At 33.9% G+C, this 19275-nt stretch overlaps 2 protein-coding genes across 5 annotated transcripts; both read right to left on the minus strand.

Moving 5' to 3' along the window:
• Positions 1–5368: 5368 nt before the first annotated feature.
• On the minus strand, positions 5369–8327 carry LOC109085954. The gene is made up of 3 exons (XM_019100437.2): positions 7979–8327; positions 6823–6992; positions 5369–5975 (listed from the first exon to the last, which is right to left on the minus strand). Exons 1-3 carry the CDS (start codon positions 8133–8135, stop codon positions 5484–5486), a joined length of 819 nt encoding a protein of 272 aa, XP_018955982.2. The 5' UTR covers positions 8136–8327; the 3' UTR covers positions 5369–5483.
• Positions 8328–10764: 2437 nt separating this feature from the next.
• ppm1ka (protein phosphatase, Mg2+/Mn2+ dependent 1Ka) lies at positions 10765–16481 on the minus strand. Of its 4 annotated transcripts, none has more exons than XM_042713903.1 (7): positions 16328–16481; positions 14920–15361; positions 13384–13484; positions 13078–13243; positions 11662–11806; positions 11412–11546; positions 10765–11314 (listed from the first exon to the last, which is right to left on the minus strand). In XM_042713903.1, the coding sequence occupies exons 2-7, from the start codon at positions 15327–15329 to the stop codon at positions 11183–11185; spliced, it is 1089 nt and encodes a 362-aa protein (XP_042569837.1). In that variant the 5' UTR covers positions 15330–15361; positions 16328–16481; the 3' UTR covers positions 10765–11182. The 4 variants fall into 4 exon arrangements, with proteins under 4 accessions (XP_042569837.1, XP_042569834.1, XP_042569836.1 ...); XM_042713900.1 differs by having other exon boundaries at positions 13078–13294; XM_042713902.1 differs by having other exon boundaries at positions 13078–13294; positions 14920–15294; positions 16328–16456.
• Positions 16482–19275: the final 2794 nt, after the last annotated feature.

Here is a 19275-nt window from a genome sequence, read left to right on the forward strand (position 1 = left end):
CTCTCTCTGTCTCACACACACACACACACACACACACACACACACACACATACAAACACACACATTTTGTATCTCTCTCTCTCTCTCTCTCTCTCACACACACACACACACACAGTCTCTCTCTCTCCGCCTATAGCATCCAAACTGCAACATCCTAATATATAATAATACATTATTATTCATTGCATTTCCCTTACAATAAATATTGTAGGTGTACTGTGGTACAGTGATGATAAAAGCATGGCATTTTGCAATATACCATAGTATTACCCTGATTCAAGATCCATTAAACATTTGAAAAAGGGTATCTGTCCAAAACCCATATGGCATTATCATAGTGCATGTACAAAAACATGGTGTTACTCAGATGCATGTACACAAAACATGGTATTACCATGGTGCATATGAAAACATGGTGATAAGGCATGATGCATATGCAAAAAAAAAAAAAAAAAAAACCAACAATAAAAAAAAAACATGGTATTGTCATAGCGCATGACCAGGATCATACCATGTAACATGTCCAAAAACACTGTATCACCATGATGCATGTGCAAAACACACATTATCATCATGGTAATGTCTTAAAACAATGTGGTATTACTATGATAAATGTTTAAAAATATATATATTTTTATCATATTATCATAGCGTAGGTCCGTAGTGCATGCATGTGCATGCATATTACCATGGTAACATGTCCAAAAACATGGGATTACTATGATGCATGTATAAAAAACATGGTATTGTCATAGTGCATGTCCCAAAACATGGTATTATCATGGTAACACATGCAAAAATATGATATTACCATGGTAATGTCCAAAAGCATGGTATTATAGATGCCTGCCTAAATCATAACATCAAAGCACATGTTTAAAAACATGGTAATAAACCATGTTTTTTTTATATCCATCACAGTACTACGTCATGGTAATACCATGTTTTTTGCACATGCATCATAGTAATATGTTTTTGGGCATGTGCAATGACAATACCACTTTTTTATATACAGTACATGCATCATATTAATATCATGCTTTTTAACATGTTACTATGGTAATACTATGGATTTTTGCATATGCACTGTAGCAACGTCGAAAAACATGGTATTACCACGATGCATGTTACACACTGACATATTAATGGTAATTTTTGTGGTTGTAGACCATAGAAAGCATTGCTTTTCAAGCTGAGTTGATTGTTTTCAGCTGGAAACACAAGAAAATGCTAAAATCCCTTTCACTGCACATTGATAATTAACTTTAGTTCCCATAATACTGAATTCAGATAAGAACCAGCTCTCTGTGTTTTCTTTCATTTCTGGTTTTGTTGACAGTGGCCACTACCATAAATGCACAGTTTTTACTACGGTAGCTGAAAGCAGCCGTATCACAAGTGCAAGTGTAGCAGGCTGATGAAGATGTTGACATCAGCGGCTCTCACGGCTGAGGTTTGGCTTCCCGAGGCTTATGCTGGATTAGTTTTCATTGACGGCTCCGTCAGAAGAGGGTGGTGTTTCTGCTCCCAGGAGGTCTCTGTATCTGCCGCGAGCAGCCGCGGGTCACGCCTGCAGGCCTGGATCTGCTGGAGGAGGATGTTTAATGTGTCTTAATGGACCCGCCAGCCGCTGAGTCACTCGTGCATATGTCCTTTTTTCCAACCTTCTGTTTCACTCTCAGGACTGGCGGAGAATTAGAAAAGAATTGGTTTTGAGAGCTGTTTCACTTACTGTCACTATCGGCGAAACCTTCACAAAAAACAACATTTATGTGGGGATATATCCAGGGGTTATTATATGTGGAAATAAATACATAAATCCACATGATATACAGCATAAGCTATATTTATTAAAAAAAAATATAAAGATATAATCTTAGCTATAGGTGTGCTAATTATTGATTGATTTATTGTTATCTAATTCATTTGTATTCATTTTACTTATAAACAATATCAGCTGCAATTGTGTTTTTTTTACTTTTAGTTTTTTGTTTGATCATCTGATTTATATGAATTTTATTTATAAACAATTTCAGCTGTAGGTGTGCTATTTATTTATTTATTGTCATCTAATATATTTTTATTCATTTTATTTATAAACAATATCAGCTGCAGCTGTTATTTATTTAATTTTAGCTTTTTGTTTTTTATCTGATTTATATGAATTTTATTTATAAACAATCTCAGCTGTGTGCTATTTATTTATTGTCATATAATATACTTAATCAGCTGCAGTTGTTATTTATTTAGTTTTAGTTTTGTGTTTGTTTATCTGATTTATAATAATTTTATTTATAAACAAAATCAGCTGCAGCTGTTATTTATTTATTTCGTTTTTAAAAAAAATCTGATTTATATGAATTTTATTTATAAACAATCTCAGCTGTAGGTGTGCTATTAATTAATAAAAATAAATTAATTAAATAGCACACCTACACATGAAATTATATATTTATAAACAAAAATAACGAAAAAGAAAGAAATTTGTAAATATATACAATTTTAAAATCTCCCAATGACTTACATTGATAAGACAACTGTCAATCATAACAGCTTATTTAATGGCCTGTTTTGAAAATGAGACAAAGGAACTGCAGCTGTTGATTGGCTGAAATGATCATTCAAAATGGCCAAATAAACGATTGCTTGTACTTCTCACAGGAAAACATAAATCTAGTGATTATTTGATTTCAGAAGAGCCTTTATCCCGTTGTTCATCTACTATTTGCGACTGTGAAAAAACAGCAGAAGAAACAATAACTAGAAAGCATGAAGACGACGGGGAGAGAGAGATAAAGACAGTGGATGAGAGGCAGAAGAGCTCTGAGAGGAAAGATAAAAAAGATTCCAGTCAGAGAGGTGAAAAGCAGAGCAAATGAAAGCGTGTCGCTGAATGCTCCGTAATGAGCAGATGTGAGAAAACAGAATGAACCATTAGGAGAAAACAGGAAGTGGCATCTTTCCCTGCGACGGTAATGATGCACAGCGCTCGCAGCACTGACAGAGTGTGAATTTAGGTCAAAGCACCCCGCCTTCCCATCATCCCCCCATCATCATGACAGAGAGAGAGAGCATTTCCTCTCAGAACGTCCACTTCCTGTCACTGACGCACAAATCACCGTGATATTAAACTGGACTCTCAAAGAGCGTCACTAACAGAAGACTGTACTGTTCTTCCAGAAATCAATGCTGCGTTTCACCGGGGCTAGTTGTCACTTTAGTGTTATTTTAGTATTATATATTACATTATTATAGCATGTATAGTTTTAGATTTATTAATATTTTGAATTCGCTTTTTATTTTTATATTTTCAGTAATTTTGCGATGTGCTTTTGATCATTTTTATTTAGGTTTATTTTTATTTCAGTTCTGATTTGAGTCATTTTAATACCTTTTTTAATGAAAATTATAGATGTTCCCTCAGGAACTAATTGAAGTACTAAAATTACTCAAATTAAAATCAAACATAAGAAGAAGAAGAAAAATGAAGTGCACTTAAAGACAAACAAACGAAAACTATAACCGTTGCCTGAAATTTAAGTAATTTTATTTGGTCCTTTTTTTTTTTAAATATATATTTTATATAATAATATATATTTGTAGTTCAGTTTTAGTTTTAATAACTTTAGTACTTCTTTTAATTGTTAGTTGTAGAGGCTAATTATACGTCTAATTTATAATTTTCAACTACTATTAATTTGATTAACGATTTACTGAATGTCTATTTGTTCTGCGTTTTCCAGTGTGACAACATACCCCACACAAATGGCTTTTGAAATATAATCAAATGTGAATGAAACACATAGAAATATCACCTGAAATCAAATAAATAAATATAAAATGAAATGATATATGGTAGGATGGTAACATTTCTAAAAGGCTCTGTTGGTGGGTTATATACTGTAGTCTCTGTGAAGCAGCAGGAAACTGGCTGCGGGTACAAAGACTGTTCTGAACAAATCAAAGCCCTGCTGGACGCAGCTTCACAAACAGAGAGAGCGAGACAGAGGACTGTTGTTTTATCGTCAGATGGAGAATGTGAGGGAGGTCTGCTTCCTTTCCTCTCGTTCCAGGTGCTCAGACAGGGCCGAGTAATAATAACAGAAAGAACAACAGACAGATGAACTGCATTTCAACTGCAGTAGAGATATCATGTACATTACTGTACACAAAAAAAATATCATTTTAATTCTCTGCTAATAAAATTCATAATTTAGGCTAACGGAATCTTGTACAACGTTTTGTGCCTTTAAACTGAAACTGGTGACGTCGCAATCATAGAGGAAAGTGAGATGTGTCTACATATGAAAAACACTATTTATAATAATAGTTTAAACCAGGGATCCAAAACATGTTTGCCAGAAACAATTATTTAAATATGCATTCAATATATTTGCCAGCCAGACCTCACGTGAGTTATACATTTCAGTTTAACAAACATATAAATATAATATATATGCATACATAATTTATTCAAATGTAATTTTATTTAAAATATGTATTTCAATTTTTTGTTTTTACACGTATACAATGTTCAAATTTTCATAAAGTAAAATGAAATGTATTATTATATATATATATATATATATATATATATATATATATATATATATATATATAGATAGATAGATAGATAGATAGATAGATAGATAGATAGATAGATAGATAGATAGATAGATAGATAGATAGATAGATTTTAAGGAAAGATTTCCTATCAATTTTTTTTTTATATTTAATACGTTTTTTTTTTTTTGGTAGTTATAAAAATATAAATAAAAAATGAATACAAATTATAAAATAAAATGTTATATATAATAAGTAAATCAAAATATATATTTCTATGGTTTTATTTTGCTTAAAATTATTTTTGCATTATGAATAATTTTTTTTCTTGTAGGTACATAAAAATATATATATAAAAAAAGAATACAAATTATAAAATAAAATGTATAAGTAAACTGAAGTATATATTTCTAGGGTTTTATTTTGCTTAAAATTATTTTTACATTAAATTTTTTTTGTAGCTACATAAAAATATGAATAAAAATATGAATTATAAAATTAAAAAATAAAATATATATATAGTAAACCGAAGTGTATATATATATATATATATATATATATATATATATATATATATATATAGGGTTTTAAAGTGAACGTTACATTATGATTTTAATGATTTTTGTGCACTTCAGCATCTTTAATGAATCCAGTTCAACTGTACACTTACATGATGCTGCCACCTGCTGGACAGATGCTATATTTCAAATCAAATAGCTACTGGATGGCATTTAATGTCTCAGTAGTGGTTTGTTTTGATTATTCATAATCTCAAAGCTACATAAAAAAATAAACAACACGCACATGAAGAGTTGGAGAGTTTTATTATCTTACATGTAGATTATCTCAAAGCGTCCACTAGGAAAAATAGTTCAGTACAATGTAGAAAACACAAGATCAACAACAACGTTTTTCCCAACTTATATATTAGTGTTAATCCAAGTAATGTCCTCCTCAGTTTTGAGTTCTCTCTGTTCGTGTCTCTTGGACTGTCGGGAACGTCTCTCTGAATCCTGCGCTTCGTAAAGAAGAGCCATGATCTGCCTGCGGACGCGCATCTGGACGCTGGGGTCTCTCAGCAGACGGTACTCCAGGGCCACCTGGCTGGAGAAGACCGCGGCGGCGTCCGGAGACGGGTGCTCCAGGACTTTAGCGGACATCTGCTTCAACACCTCCAGCTTCTGCAGCTCGATGTCGGATTCGGAGGAGCGTGTGCGCTTGCCGGATGTGCTCCGGGGGGACAGCGAGTACGAGGCGGTTTCCTCGGGGATGCCGGTGTCTGGAGTGCTAGGCATCGGGGAAAGACACACGCTGATGGAGTCGAAGCTGTCCACTTCTTTGTCCGTCTCCTGCATCATTTCATCCGACTCGTCTGCAGTGTCCTCCACTTTATCAGAGGACGGCAAACCCAGCTACAAGAAGAGCAAGAACAATCACAATCAGTCTTAATGACTCACGCGAGACACAATCTACTTTAGTCACTGTTCTCAATGCGTTTTCATTTTAACAGTAAACATATTCATTTTCATTTGTTGACAGTTTAAAAGATTAAACCGTTAATGATTTATGGCTTCATCTGAATGCCACCAGTTTTGATAATACATTTAGATGAAATCATAAATGGAGAAATAATATAGAATAAAAATTCTGAAAAAAAAACATGTAAAAAATGTATTCTTTAAGTTTTGAAAACTGATTATGTATGCTTTGATTATTACAAAACAATTAAAAAAATATATATATATAAAAAAAAATAAAGAATTAAACTGAAAAAATTTTGGAAAAATATGAAATCCAGGGAAGAAAAAAAAAAATTTATTTGTTAAACGTTTAATAAAATACATTTAATAAAATCATTAATAATAATAATAATAATAATAAATAATAAATGTTGGTAACATTTTACAATGTTAACAACATTAGTTAAACTTACAATGAAAACTACTTCTAAAGCATTTATTAATCTTTACATTGATTCCAACATTTACTGACACATTAAAAATTGCAACATTAACATATTTAAACACTGTAAATTTTGTGACACATTAAAAATTTTGATAATTGTTAGTTATTGCTTTAAACGGTTAACAAAATGGAACCTTATTGTAAAGTGTTAATTTGTGGTTTTAAACTGTACAAGTTTAGTGATTATGTAGACATGCTTTTTGGGTATTCATTTTATTTAGAAAAAAATATGGAAAAAAACACGTTTTCATAGGGCTCTATGCACATCAGGTTCTGTTGTGTTTGTAGACGTACAGTGTTCTCGCTTCGCCGATGAACGATGTGTGGCTTCAGGAAGTCGAGGGCCCTCAGGAGCCAGCGCTGCCTCATCGTGAGGGGCTTCTTCTCGCTCCGGTTTGATTTGGACTTCCTCAGTCTGGCATATTGAGTCCTCAGAGACGCCACCCTGGTCGCCACCGCCTCAGCTGAGCGGGAAAAAAAATGCATTTAAATACACTTAAAAATGGCAGCAGCAACAAATGTGTCTTGAATTTCAAAGGGAAGGAAAAGGAAGTTTTTATTTGTGCTAAATCCAACAGCGTGCTTACAGTTTAATGCAACGAAGAGATTTTTTCTGAATGCACGCATTTCTATTTCATAACCAAACTGAACAGCTACAACTTCTAAATGCATGTGCGTGCAAACAGCCGGAGCGTAACATTTATACATCATAAAATGCATGCAAGAAACTATTTTTATAACAGTAACTGTAATGCAATCTTAAGATTTTAATAAACGGTCTGCTTTACAACTGTGCACACAAAGTTTTTTTTTTATTATATTATATACATTAAATTTTTTTTTGTCACAATATAGAGAGTATAAAAAATGTTTTATTAATTTTTTAGGAATTTTGCTGGTTGATAATACAAGGTTGTTTATGTAGGTAGTGACAGTTTGTAAAAAGAGCATCTAGTACAACATTCGGCTGCAGTATTTGGCCAATCTGCATTAAGGCAAAATTAAAAACATTATTAAAAATAAATAAAACTCTTGTTTCATGGCAGCCCTGGCAAATCATCATTGCATTCGTGAATATGCGTAATTGCATACAAGTTGTTCCATAATATAGCGAATTAATTCGATTTTGAGCCAATCTGACATACAGTAGTAGAGTTTGCAGTACTCCTACCCCTTTACTATCCTATACTACTATCCTATACTAGCTCCTCTCACAATACAATCAATCACATCTTGGTTAAATCTTTGATATTTTATTAGCCTCATTCACTTCTGCCACTAGGTTAAAGGAGGGTTTAAATGAGCAAGATCCTTCCTGAAGTCAACATTTATTTTGCACATAAATCCATGCACAGACAGGGATTCATTCAACAGAGCAACAGCTTGCATGTGGACGCTCGCGCTCAATCAGTGTTTGTAGTAGCGCGCGTTCACTCGAGGCAGAACTCACCGGGCATCTGCAGCGCATCGGCGACCTCCCTCCACCGTCGGTCCTTCTCCTCTCGGTTGTGGTAATCGGCGGAGGAGATGTCGTACAGACATGCAGACTCCTGCCAGAGCTCGATCAGAGTCTCCTCCGCTTCGGGAGTCCACAATCTTCCAGTCATCGCGGATGTGTACAATATTCGGGTCTGTTTACGGCCGCTCGTTCATTTACATAATCGCTGGAAGTGTACGGACGCGACTCGACTCTGCGCGAGTTTAATGGATCGGGAGACTGGGAATCTCCTTCTTTTAGTGTAATGGCGGCTTACAAACACTCGTGAAAAGCTCACACCGCCACCTACTACATCGGAGTGCGTAGAGGCACGGCTCCATCCATGCAACCCTGATACTAGCACACCTACATCACGGAGACGTCTATTTATCGTCTGCAGTTACATCTGCAAGACGTTTTTTTTTTTCAGAGTGTTTGCTCCATCTGCAATACGACTATAGGACGTTTCCTATCAGATGTCAAATAGACGTTTAGAATATGTTTTTAAGATGCTAATGATTTAGAGTGAGTGTAAAACTGACACCTTAAAGACGTCTATCAGATGTTTGTACACAGCCAATGCTTTCCAGATGAAGGGATCTTAGACAGACATCTTGCAGACAAACGTGTGCTATCTGGGTCAAAATCATAAACATCTTAAATACATCTTCTAAACATCTATTTGACATCTGATAGGAAACGTCCTGTAGACGTATTGCAGACATATTTTACGTAAATTAATAAGAGCACCTTAATAGACACTTAAAGGGACCTTAAACAGACACTTAAATAGACCCCAAAATTTAAAATTTGTCATTAATCACTTACCCCCATGTCATTCCAAACCCGTTAAAGCTCTGTTCGTCTTCGGAACACAATTTAAGATATTTTGGATGAAAACCAGGAGGCTTGTGACTGTTCCATAGACTGCCAAATAAATAGTAGTGTCAAGGTGCATAAAAGTTATGAAAGTCGTCATCAGAATACTCCATCTGCAATCAGATGTGCAATCTGGGTTATATGAAGCGACGGGAACACTTTTTGTAAACGAAGAAAAAAAAAAATAACTACTTTATTCAATAATTCCTTTGTCAGCGGTCTCCTCTGTGTCTCTCCATATCACCGTATGCTGTGTATGCTCTTCTGTATCATCCGTGCCACAAGGATGCGCTGTTTAGCATTGATTTGAAATAAACAGTGCATCCTTGTGGTGCGGGATGATACAGAAGAGCATACGGTGATATAAAGAGACACTATTATTTACTTGGCAGTCTATGGGACAGTCACAGGCATCCTAGTTTTCATCCAAAAATATCTTAAATTGTGTTCCGAAGACGTACGGAGCTTTTATTGGGTTAGGAACGACATGGGGGTAAGTGATTAATGACAACATGTTCATTTTGGGGTGGAGCATCCCTTTATTGGTAGGCCTATTTGATGATTTGTTAATTGCATTTAATTTATTATACATTCAATAAAACATTTAAAATGGGTTTGTAAAAGCTGTTTTTATGCATCTTTTGGCCTGAGTTCTTGTTGCATTTATTTTCGTGTATGGTCTTTTTTTTATTTTTATTTTTTTATTTAGAATGTTACGACTGATCATCGGAATCAAGATATACTCAAGAGAAGAGAAATGGAAACAAATTAATAAACTGAAAAATAGAAGCACACACCGACACATACAGCAAGTCATGAAGGCCAATTATAATTTTGCTGCATGACAGAATGAGAATGAGCAAAATATCATAAAAAAAGCAGCAGATTACACTGACATGACAACCAGCTGTTTTATTATTGTTGTTGGGTAATATATAGTTTTTTTAAAATATATGTGTGTTTTGTATATGTGTTATGTTGTTTTTGTGAGAGAGAGAGAAAAGTGTAATTAAATTAGTTGCTTATGAAAATATTAACGATTACAAAGGAGATCACGTCTGAATAGTTTCATACACACATACAGATTTAATTGATTTCTTAAATATGAGACACTAATGTTTCAAGAGTTTAGGACACATGCTTATTTGATAACTTGTTTTATTTCCCATTTGGGTTTGTGTATATGCTTTTTTTTTTTAGATGATGTTCTTTTTTTTAAATGATTGTTTGTTGGATGTGAGTTTTTTGTGTTATCTGTTATGAGGTTTTATTTAAAACCGTATCATAGCTAATAAACTACAGATTTTAAATCAGTATTTTACGATCTCAAAGTAAAAAGAGCTGCTAAAGTCTGATTTTGTGGTGGCTGTGATTTACAATTAAATTATTATAATCTTCGAGTGATGCAGGATTTTGTAAGTGCTTTACCTGCTTTAAATATTTCAAAATAATTAAAACATTTGTTTGAAATTTAGAAAGGTAATCCAAAAGTAATCCGTTGCATTACTTTAATAAAAGTAATTTAAATAGTTACACTACTTTTTACATTTTAAATAGGGTAAATTGTAATCTCTAACCCATTATCTTTCCAAAGTTACCTTCTCAACACTGATTATGAACCACAAAAATAAAAAAGTAAATAAATAAATTGCACGGCGGCCAGACAATAGTAAGTACAGTAGGATGTGTTTACCATCTACACATCCAGCTATATTTCACCGTACTCTCCAGAGTTAAAGGACAACCTGTGAACCACCAAAAGCTTTTCCATTTTAGGTACATTATTGTCATGTAAATGTACCCTTGGTCAGATAAAACCAGTCAAATGTTCCAAATACGAAATACAACAAACTAAATAAGAAAAACTCTATCATTCACTATTTAATATAATAATAACTATTTATTGAATAGGTGTGCACAGGTATGGGTTGGTGTTTTCAACACTGAAATACAATTATATACGGTTTCGGCCAATAAATAAGTTATAAAGAAAATAAAAAATAAAAATATAAAGACACATTTGTTAGATTTTAAAACACCTGTTTTCATTTTTGTGTGATGGGCTTCATGTAGTGTTGACATGATTTACACAGAATTCATCCTTCTGATGTTTCACGAATGAATGATTAATTATTTAACGCATCGAGTGTTTCCTAACAATAAATAATAAACCACGTTTACTCTCTTTTTGGAGGTAAAGTTGCATAAGAGCAGTTGATCTTCAGACTGGTTTGTTTAGTGGTGTGCTCGTTGATTGGGAGTGTTTCTTCTCATGCTGATGTGATCTTTTGAGCGCCGTTAGGACCAGCGGCCGATGGAGGCGAAGTTTCGGCTCATGTCGTACGTGTATTCGGCATTCTGATGTTTTCCCCAGGCTCCAAACGGGACGACGATGACTGTGCTGTTGTCCTCCGAGCCGTACTGCAGAGCCTGAACGACACACACACACACACACACACACACACTTGAAGAACCTTAGACAGCTGTGTCAGATTTGACTATTTCAGCCTCACTGTTTCCCCCTCACCTGCTCAGCGATGACGTTGGCCGCCTCGGTGGGGTCGTGGGACTGGTTGATGATGTCACAGATCTCCTGGTTGGTCATGATGAAGTTGATGCCGTCGGTGGTGAGAACCAGGAAAGAGTCGTGAGCGTGCTGCAACTAACGAGAGCAGATTCGCACTGATTTATTAGAGGCATGGAAATACTGAAATGAAAAGAGCACAATTTCAAGGGCTGACCTTTATTTTGAAATTAATAAAGTGAAAAGAGCATACTAGAGTTCGAGTGGTCTCTGGTTCTGCGATCACGCCGCTCTTCTTCAGGTCGAAGTCTCCGATGCTGCGGGTCATTGCTAACCGGCCGTTAACATTAGCCTGACCGACGCTGTTCCAGGTCACAAGCCCACCACTCTGACGAATTCTACATACACACACACACACACACACACACACACACACACAGATATTACTTACAACTGGTGATATCGATATACACTCAACGGTCAGTAAAATGTTTTTGAAAGAAGTCTCTTCTGCTCACCAAGGCTGCATTTATTTGATCAAAAATACAGTAAAAACAGTAATATTGTGAAATATTATTATTATTTCAAAAAATTGTTTTCTATGTGAATGTGTGTTCAAATGTAATTTATTTCTGTGATGCGCAGCTGAATTTTCAGCATCATTACTCCAGCCTTCAGTGTCACATGATCTTCAGAAATAATTCTAATATACTGATTTGCTGCTCAAGAAACATTTCTATTAAAATAAAATATAAGAGTTAGATGAAAAACACTAAATGAAAATGCTGCTTTAGCAACAGGGTTATTGTAGTTAACTAATACTAAATCTATATGTGTATATATATATATATATTATATAAAGCTAATTGAAAAGTTTATATTTATAACTAAAAATAAATACAAAAAATATAGGCATATTTAATAATAACAACAAATAGACTAAAACTAAAATGAAAGTGAAAATAGAATATATATGTGTATATATATATAGATTTAGATTTTGTTTGTTTGTTGGTTTGGTTGTTGGATTGTTTGGTTTGATAGATAGTTAGATAGATAGATAGATAGATAGATATGTTTTTAGTATAGATATAACCTGATAAAAAACAAAAAAGACTAGTAAAATAAAAAAGTAAAAAGAAAAACTAATAAAAATGTCAAAAAACACATAATAAAATGACAAAAATCAAAGTAAAAATAGAATATAAAAAAAATAATAATATTAAAATAAAAAATATTAAATAAAAATAAAATGTAATTCAAAAAATACAAAAACTATAATAGTATATAACTAATACTAAAATAACAGCTAACCACAAACAGACACAATATGACACTTGATTTTAATATTTTGTATTTAGTACGGGAAATTTAATTTAAGTGTCCCTTCAGTGTCCAAATGATTTTTACTGTTTGATTATTGGCATTTACAGGCTACGCCAAGGTATTTCCCCGAAAAGCATGTTATTAGCACAGTACTGTGTCTAAACAATAACTTAAAAGAGTAATTTTATTTAACCGATAGCATTGCATGCACATTTCTTACAGACGCGAGCCGTAATATGAGCTGCGGGTCTTTGCTTTTATTAATAGCGCATACGCAGAGCGCTCTCGTATCACTACACACACCAGCTGAGGTTATTCTTGGAGCGCTGGTGTGTGTGTGTACCTGTGTTTCTCATCTTTCCTCTCTGGCGTGTGGTCGTCGGTGAGTTTGCGTGCTTTTCCCTTCCTGCACAGCAGAGCTCGACTGTCTCCGACGCTGGCGACGACCAGCTCGATCCCGTCTCGTAACAGCGCCACCGTCGCCGTCGTGCCCACCATCATGAGGGAGGCTGGACCACATGCATAAACACACTTTACTGAAGTGTGCATGGGTGCATGAACTGATAGATGGATACTTTGAATGCAATGCAAGTCGCTTCGGATAAATGCATGTGCCAAATGCATAAATATAAATGTTAATTTTTCATACCGTTGCCGTACATCTGCAGCTCCACAGCCAAAGCTGCGTCTACTTGCAGGAACGCTTTGGACAAAACTGCTTGTAAATCTGTTTCCATCTCCAAACACTCCCTACAAAACACAAAATCCTCATTTCATTTATGATGATGTATTTTAACCCTTATATTAGATGCCGTGTCAGTTTTGACTTCGAGTTGTTGGATGTTTTTCTTATTTAGGGTCATGAACATGAAAATGAAATGTACACGATTTTGAAGGCATATATTTATAACAGTTCATACATTAAATCAAACCCATGATCTTGCTAGCACTATGCTCCAGTGAGCTTCAGGAAATAACACAAAAATTCATGTAAATAAATAAAAATGTTACATTAAAAATTAAAATGAAAAAGTTTTTTTTAAATAGGAGTTAAAAAATTTTTTTTGTAATGTGTGAGAAGAATCAATGAAACCAAAGAAGAATCAATCAAACCAGATTTTTAATGTAATTTTAATTGTTACCAAATATTTAAAATACTGTTTAGAATATTCACATTTTGTATTTTTTAAATAGTTGGTAAATAAGTTTTATTTAATTAATAGTGCTAATGTTAATTAATATACATAATGTTACATGTTTACTGTTTTTATCAGATTTTTTAATTTAATTGTTTTCTTTTTTTAAATAGATATATTTAAAATATGCTTTATAATATTCCATTTTTTTATTTTTAAATAGTTGTTTAATACAGTTTTTAAAAACGTGCACGTTTATTTATATATTCGCTGTAATGTGTGAGAAGTATTAATGTTAAAGATTTTTAATTTAAATTTGTGTCCATTTTAATTTATATATATTTTTAAAGATATTTAAAATATTGTTTATAATATTCACATTTTAAACTTTTTAAAAAATTAAAAAATGTTTTTTAAATATTTTTTAAATGCAGGTTTAAAAAAAAAACATGTTCTATTGTTTTTTTAACGTCTGAGAAGGATGTCAATTAATATAGGCCTACATATATTAATGTTAAATGTATACTGTTTTTACCAGATTTTTAAATTTAATATTTTCTTAATTTATTTATATTGTTCACGTTTTGAATAAAAAAAAACTAATTGTTTTGATTATAGTTTTTAAAAACATGTACTCACATTTATTTATGTATTGTTTGTAATGAGTGACAAGTATTAATATTTTTACCAGATTTTTTATTTAATTTAGTTTTAATTTAAATGTACTTATTTTGTAAAAAATGTAAATATTTTGTTTTAATTTTAATGTACTTATTTTGTAAAAAATGTAAAAAAAAAATAAAAAAAAAATAATAAATTTATATATATATATATATATATATATATATATATATATATATATATATATCTAAAAAAAAAAATAATAAATCTAATTTATTTTTTGATGTCTGAGATATATATTAATATAAATTAATGTATATATTTTATAGTGAGATTTGTTTTTTTTCATCCAGTTATGGTCAGTTATGGTATAGAATTTTAGCATGATGCACAAGGGTTAACTGAATTGGGGTCACTGTGTCCTTTACCTGATGTGCTGCTCCATGTGTTTGTGACAGAAGTCTGCGGCCTGTGGTCCTCCGTGTCCGTCGAACAGGGCAAAGTACAGTAAGTTATGCATGAGTTTGTTCACTTGGAAGCGGTCCTCGTTGTCGCGCCGGCGGCCGATGTGGGAGGCACAGCCCACCTTGGACAGGCTGATCTGCGGGATGGGGGTCCCATAGCGGATGCTGGGCGGCAGCAGGATGGGCTCCTCTATCCGGTTATCCCAGATCCCAAAGGAGTCCCACGTGGCTGGACGTCCGCTTCCGTCCACGTCCAGACGAGTGCTGTTCCACCGGACGCCAGGCGCGGTCGGGTCACACATACACACGCACCTGGAGCTCCAGCCCATCGAGGACAGCCTGCATCGGAGCAGACGGGACAATGAGACGGACATTGAGATGATCTTCTGTTCCTCAGATGGGACTCCTGTGGATAAAGTTATAGTTAGTGGTGTCTGCTAAATCCCTGACCCCAACCTGGGACATCAGATGAAGAAAAGTCTACTACATCTTCTAAAAATAGTCAATGCATATATATATATATATATATATATATATATACTATATATATATATATATATAAAATATATATATATATATATATATATATATATATATTTATATATATATATATATATATGTTATATATATATATATATATTATATATATATATATTAAATTATGCATTGAAGTCAGTATGTGCATGTTGACCTGAATGACCCCTAGTGACCTCTTGAGCCCAAGTTCACATGCATGCCCGCCGTGCATCACTGCTGACCTTTGTGAGACATGCACAAGACCTTAAAAGTGACATCACTCGATCACGTGACACTGATGTGTTTCATCATAACAAGAGCACGTTCTGCAATGAATGTTAATGTTGCTTAATGCACAGGAATTATTTAAATTGCACGCAGCAGTTATATAAATAGATTTTCTTCTTCATATATTAATGCTAAAAAATATTTTTATTTTGCTAATTTGAAATGTAGTTTTGATTCATGAATATTTATTTTTATTTGTTTTTTTATTTATTTTTATTTTTTACTCCTGCTACACTTGTGTTCTTTTCTAAACCTTAATTTAACTTTATCCCTGTATTATGTGAAAACAGCAAAATAATTGAATTTAATTAATTGTAATAAAAGCCCCCCCCCCCAAATGTTGTGAAAGTATGTTGGATTGTTAAAAATGTAATATTTTATATATGTATATTTCAAGTGTTTTTTTACACAAACATATTGCCTGTCTAATAAATAATTATATTTAAGGTCAGTTTTTCCAGTATTAATAATTCTTCAGACCATTAATGCTCCAGTTTTCACCTGATGCGTCCAAACAGCTGAATGTCACCGCTTATTATAAACATAAAAACACCTTACAGCAACTTACCTACTGCAAATAAGCAGGTTTACCATTTAGTGACAAAGTGGTCAAAGCCAGTGTCCGACTCGGTCTCCGTCCAGCTGGAGGGACAGTAGGCGTGTCTAAACACCGAGATGCTACTAGTTAAGTTGATAAAAACATAGGGGGCGCTTCGCGGCTCAAAAGCCGAGTTTAAGCCGCAGTTAAACCTCAGGGTATTTTATGTCAGTGGAGACATGTGTACACTAAAATATATAAACTATTAAATCGTTTAATTCAAATAATTTGAAACTAAGACAACGATAGAAATACTCTGCGACAATGTTTACAAAATTATTTTTGAGCAACGCTAATCAGAAAAACGAAACCGGCTGTGATTGGTCGATCCTGAACAGCGCTGAGAAAAGTAACAGGTATCAGGTGCCAAGTGCCGCTTCAGAAGCAGGTCTGGATAATAATTAAACCCGGAATAATGGCACAGAGTAACTTTGAGAGACACTGGATGGGAATTCGGGAGTGGAGAATGAACAGGGAGGAAAACACTATTTAAACACATCCTACCTGACCAATCAGAGACAGCGTCCGAGCTACTAAGCCCCGCCCTTCCAAAACACCATTCTGTGCCAGGGGGCAAGGAAAGTCGGACCGGAAGGTGAAGTCGGCCGCGTGCCGCCATCTTAGGTACAGACCTTCACTTGCGTTAGCATCCATTGACTCCCATCATTTTTTTGCGTCCTTTGACAGCGACATAACTTTACCTCAGGAGGCGTTTAAAGACTACTCATTGTCCATTATTATTTTCTAAAGTACACGACAATTTTATAAAGGGCTCCAGTACCTTTATGTTACATTATGGCCCCGTAGAACACAGTTTTTGTAAAAAAAAATAGGCTAACGAGTTTGCGTCCATAACACTGACTCTCCTGTCGCACAGTATAGAAATTACCGTTACAGACAGGAGGAGAAGCTCGCAGGCACTCGGGGAGACGTCAAGAGATATGGCGTACTGGCGTTACATTTTACAATTTAATAAAAATAATTCAATCAGAATACTTACTCATGCTCACTCACGCGCCAAAGAACTCCTGCTCAGCTCGCCGTTCTGCAAGATTAACGATGGCAGTTTGCACGCACAGCTTACTAGAAGATTTACATCTGTTCAGACAGGTTGCTGAGTCATCAAAGCTTAGTTTTAGTCTTGCGCGTCAGAAACGGAAAGTTCTAAAAATCGCTAAAAACGGGCTTCACTTGTCTCAATTGAGTTCCAATGGGGTCGCTGTGTCCATTTCTTTTACTGTCTATGTTCTTTGCGCTTGTGCGATTTCTGTAACGTACGCAAAAGGTTATTCACATTCCATTACACAGCGGCATCCAATCACAGGCCGCCTTTGACCTCCGCTCGTCCAATCAGATGAAGGGGTGTGTGATTTTTTTTTTTATTTAATTTAATTTAATTTATTTATTTAGTTAGTTTTTTTTGGCGCCACTGTCCAACAGTCTCTTGCTGATGAAGTGGAGTTGATTATTCTTGATTTGTTTAATTTATGTTCGTTTATATAATTAATAAATATTTATGTACATTGACATAGGATTACATTGGTTGGAGCATATTACATTGGTTGGAGCAGAAAAATATATTTATTCTGTGTCCTTTGTAGAGGACGCCAGGACTTAGTTTATTTAGTTATTAAAAAAAATAAATAGACATGAAAAGGCATGTATAGGTTTATTTATAGTTTTTAGGTTTCTAGTTATTAAAAAAAATAAATAGACATGAAAAAACTATTTATGAACTTGGATATAACAGAATGATCTGATATACTGCTCTACTTTTATGGAATATTTTTTTTGTATGTACTTTGTTTGATATTGATATTTTATTATTTTTTTAAAGATGCTGCTGTACTTTATGGTTTTTCTGAGATGTTTATTTATGACAAACAACTTTTAAAGTTAGTCAGATTTAAATGATAATTACAAAATATTATCATATTTAAAGCATATGCCTGGGTCCCAGGAGGATATAATGATAATTAATTATAATTAATAGGAAAAAACTGTCTTATAATACTGCTAAGATATTAACTATCCGTTTGGTTTGGTTACATGATGAAACATACCAAATAAATAAATAAATTCCTCAAACCAAAGGATCTTTATGGTGTTTCATCTTAGAGGATTCCAACATAAAACAAAACTATTAATGTAGAACATCAAAAAGAATTAAAGATCAATTTTAACTAAACTAAAATGTGTTCCAGTCCCGAATATGGTTGATTTAAACATGCATTAGGGACATTAGCACTACCAGTGTGTGTTTGGCCTCTTTCTCCCTCACACACACACACAGATGGATCACAGCATGTTTCCGCTGTAAACACAGCAGAAGTCCTGAATTAAAGATCAGCAAGTACTCAAAACACAGACGTTTTAATGCACTATAAATAACTCATTCCTGAGGAGACCATAACATGAACTGCAATGAGATTCACGTTTTTCTACGGAAACAGCAGCACTTGCATGCTAGCAGAGACTTGTGGCAACACTTGTATAACAGTCCAGTGGATGCTCTGCAGTGAATGGGTGCCGTCAGAAAGAGAGTCCAAACAGCTGATCAAAACATCACAATAATCCACACCACTCCAGTAACATTTTGAGAAATGATCATTTGTATGAAATTAAATCCATCAAAAACATTTTTAACTTCAAACGTCTATCCATAATATTGATTTTTCCAGTGAAAAAGCCATCTGGTCTGAATCAGAAGAGAAATATGCACAGATTACAAGCAAAAAAAAAAAAAAAAAAAAAAAAAACAACAACACTGGAGGAAGCAATATTATGGATTATGGATTTTTTATTTAGAAAGAAGGGTTTGTTTTTAGTTAATCTTGTTGGATTTGTTTTGTTTTTTTTTTTTTTTTCTCCAGATGTTCACTGATGGACTGGAGTGCGATTATTGTGATGTTTTTATT

This window comes from Cyprinus carpio, chromosome A23 (genome assembly GCF_018340385.1).
Source record: "Cyprinus carpio isolate SPL01 chromosome A23, ASM1834038v1, whole genome shotgun sequence".
In the NCBI taxonomy this organism is placed as follows: Eukaryota; Metazoa; Chordata; class Actinopteri; order Cypriniformes; family Cyprinidae; genus Cyprinus; species Cyprinus carpio.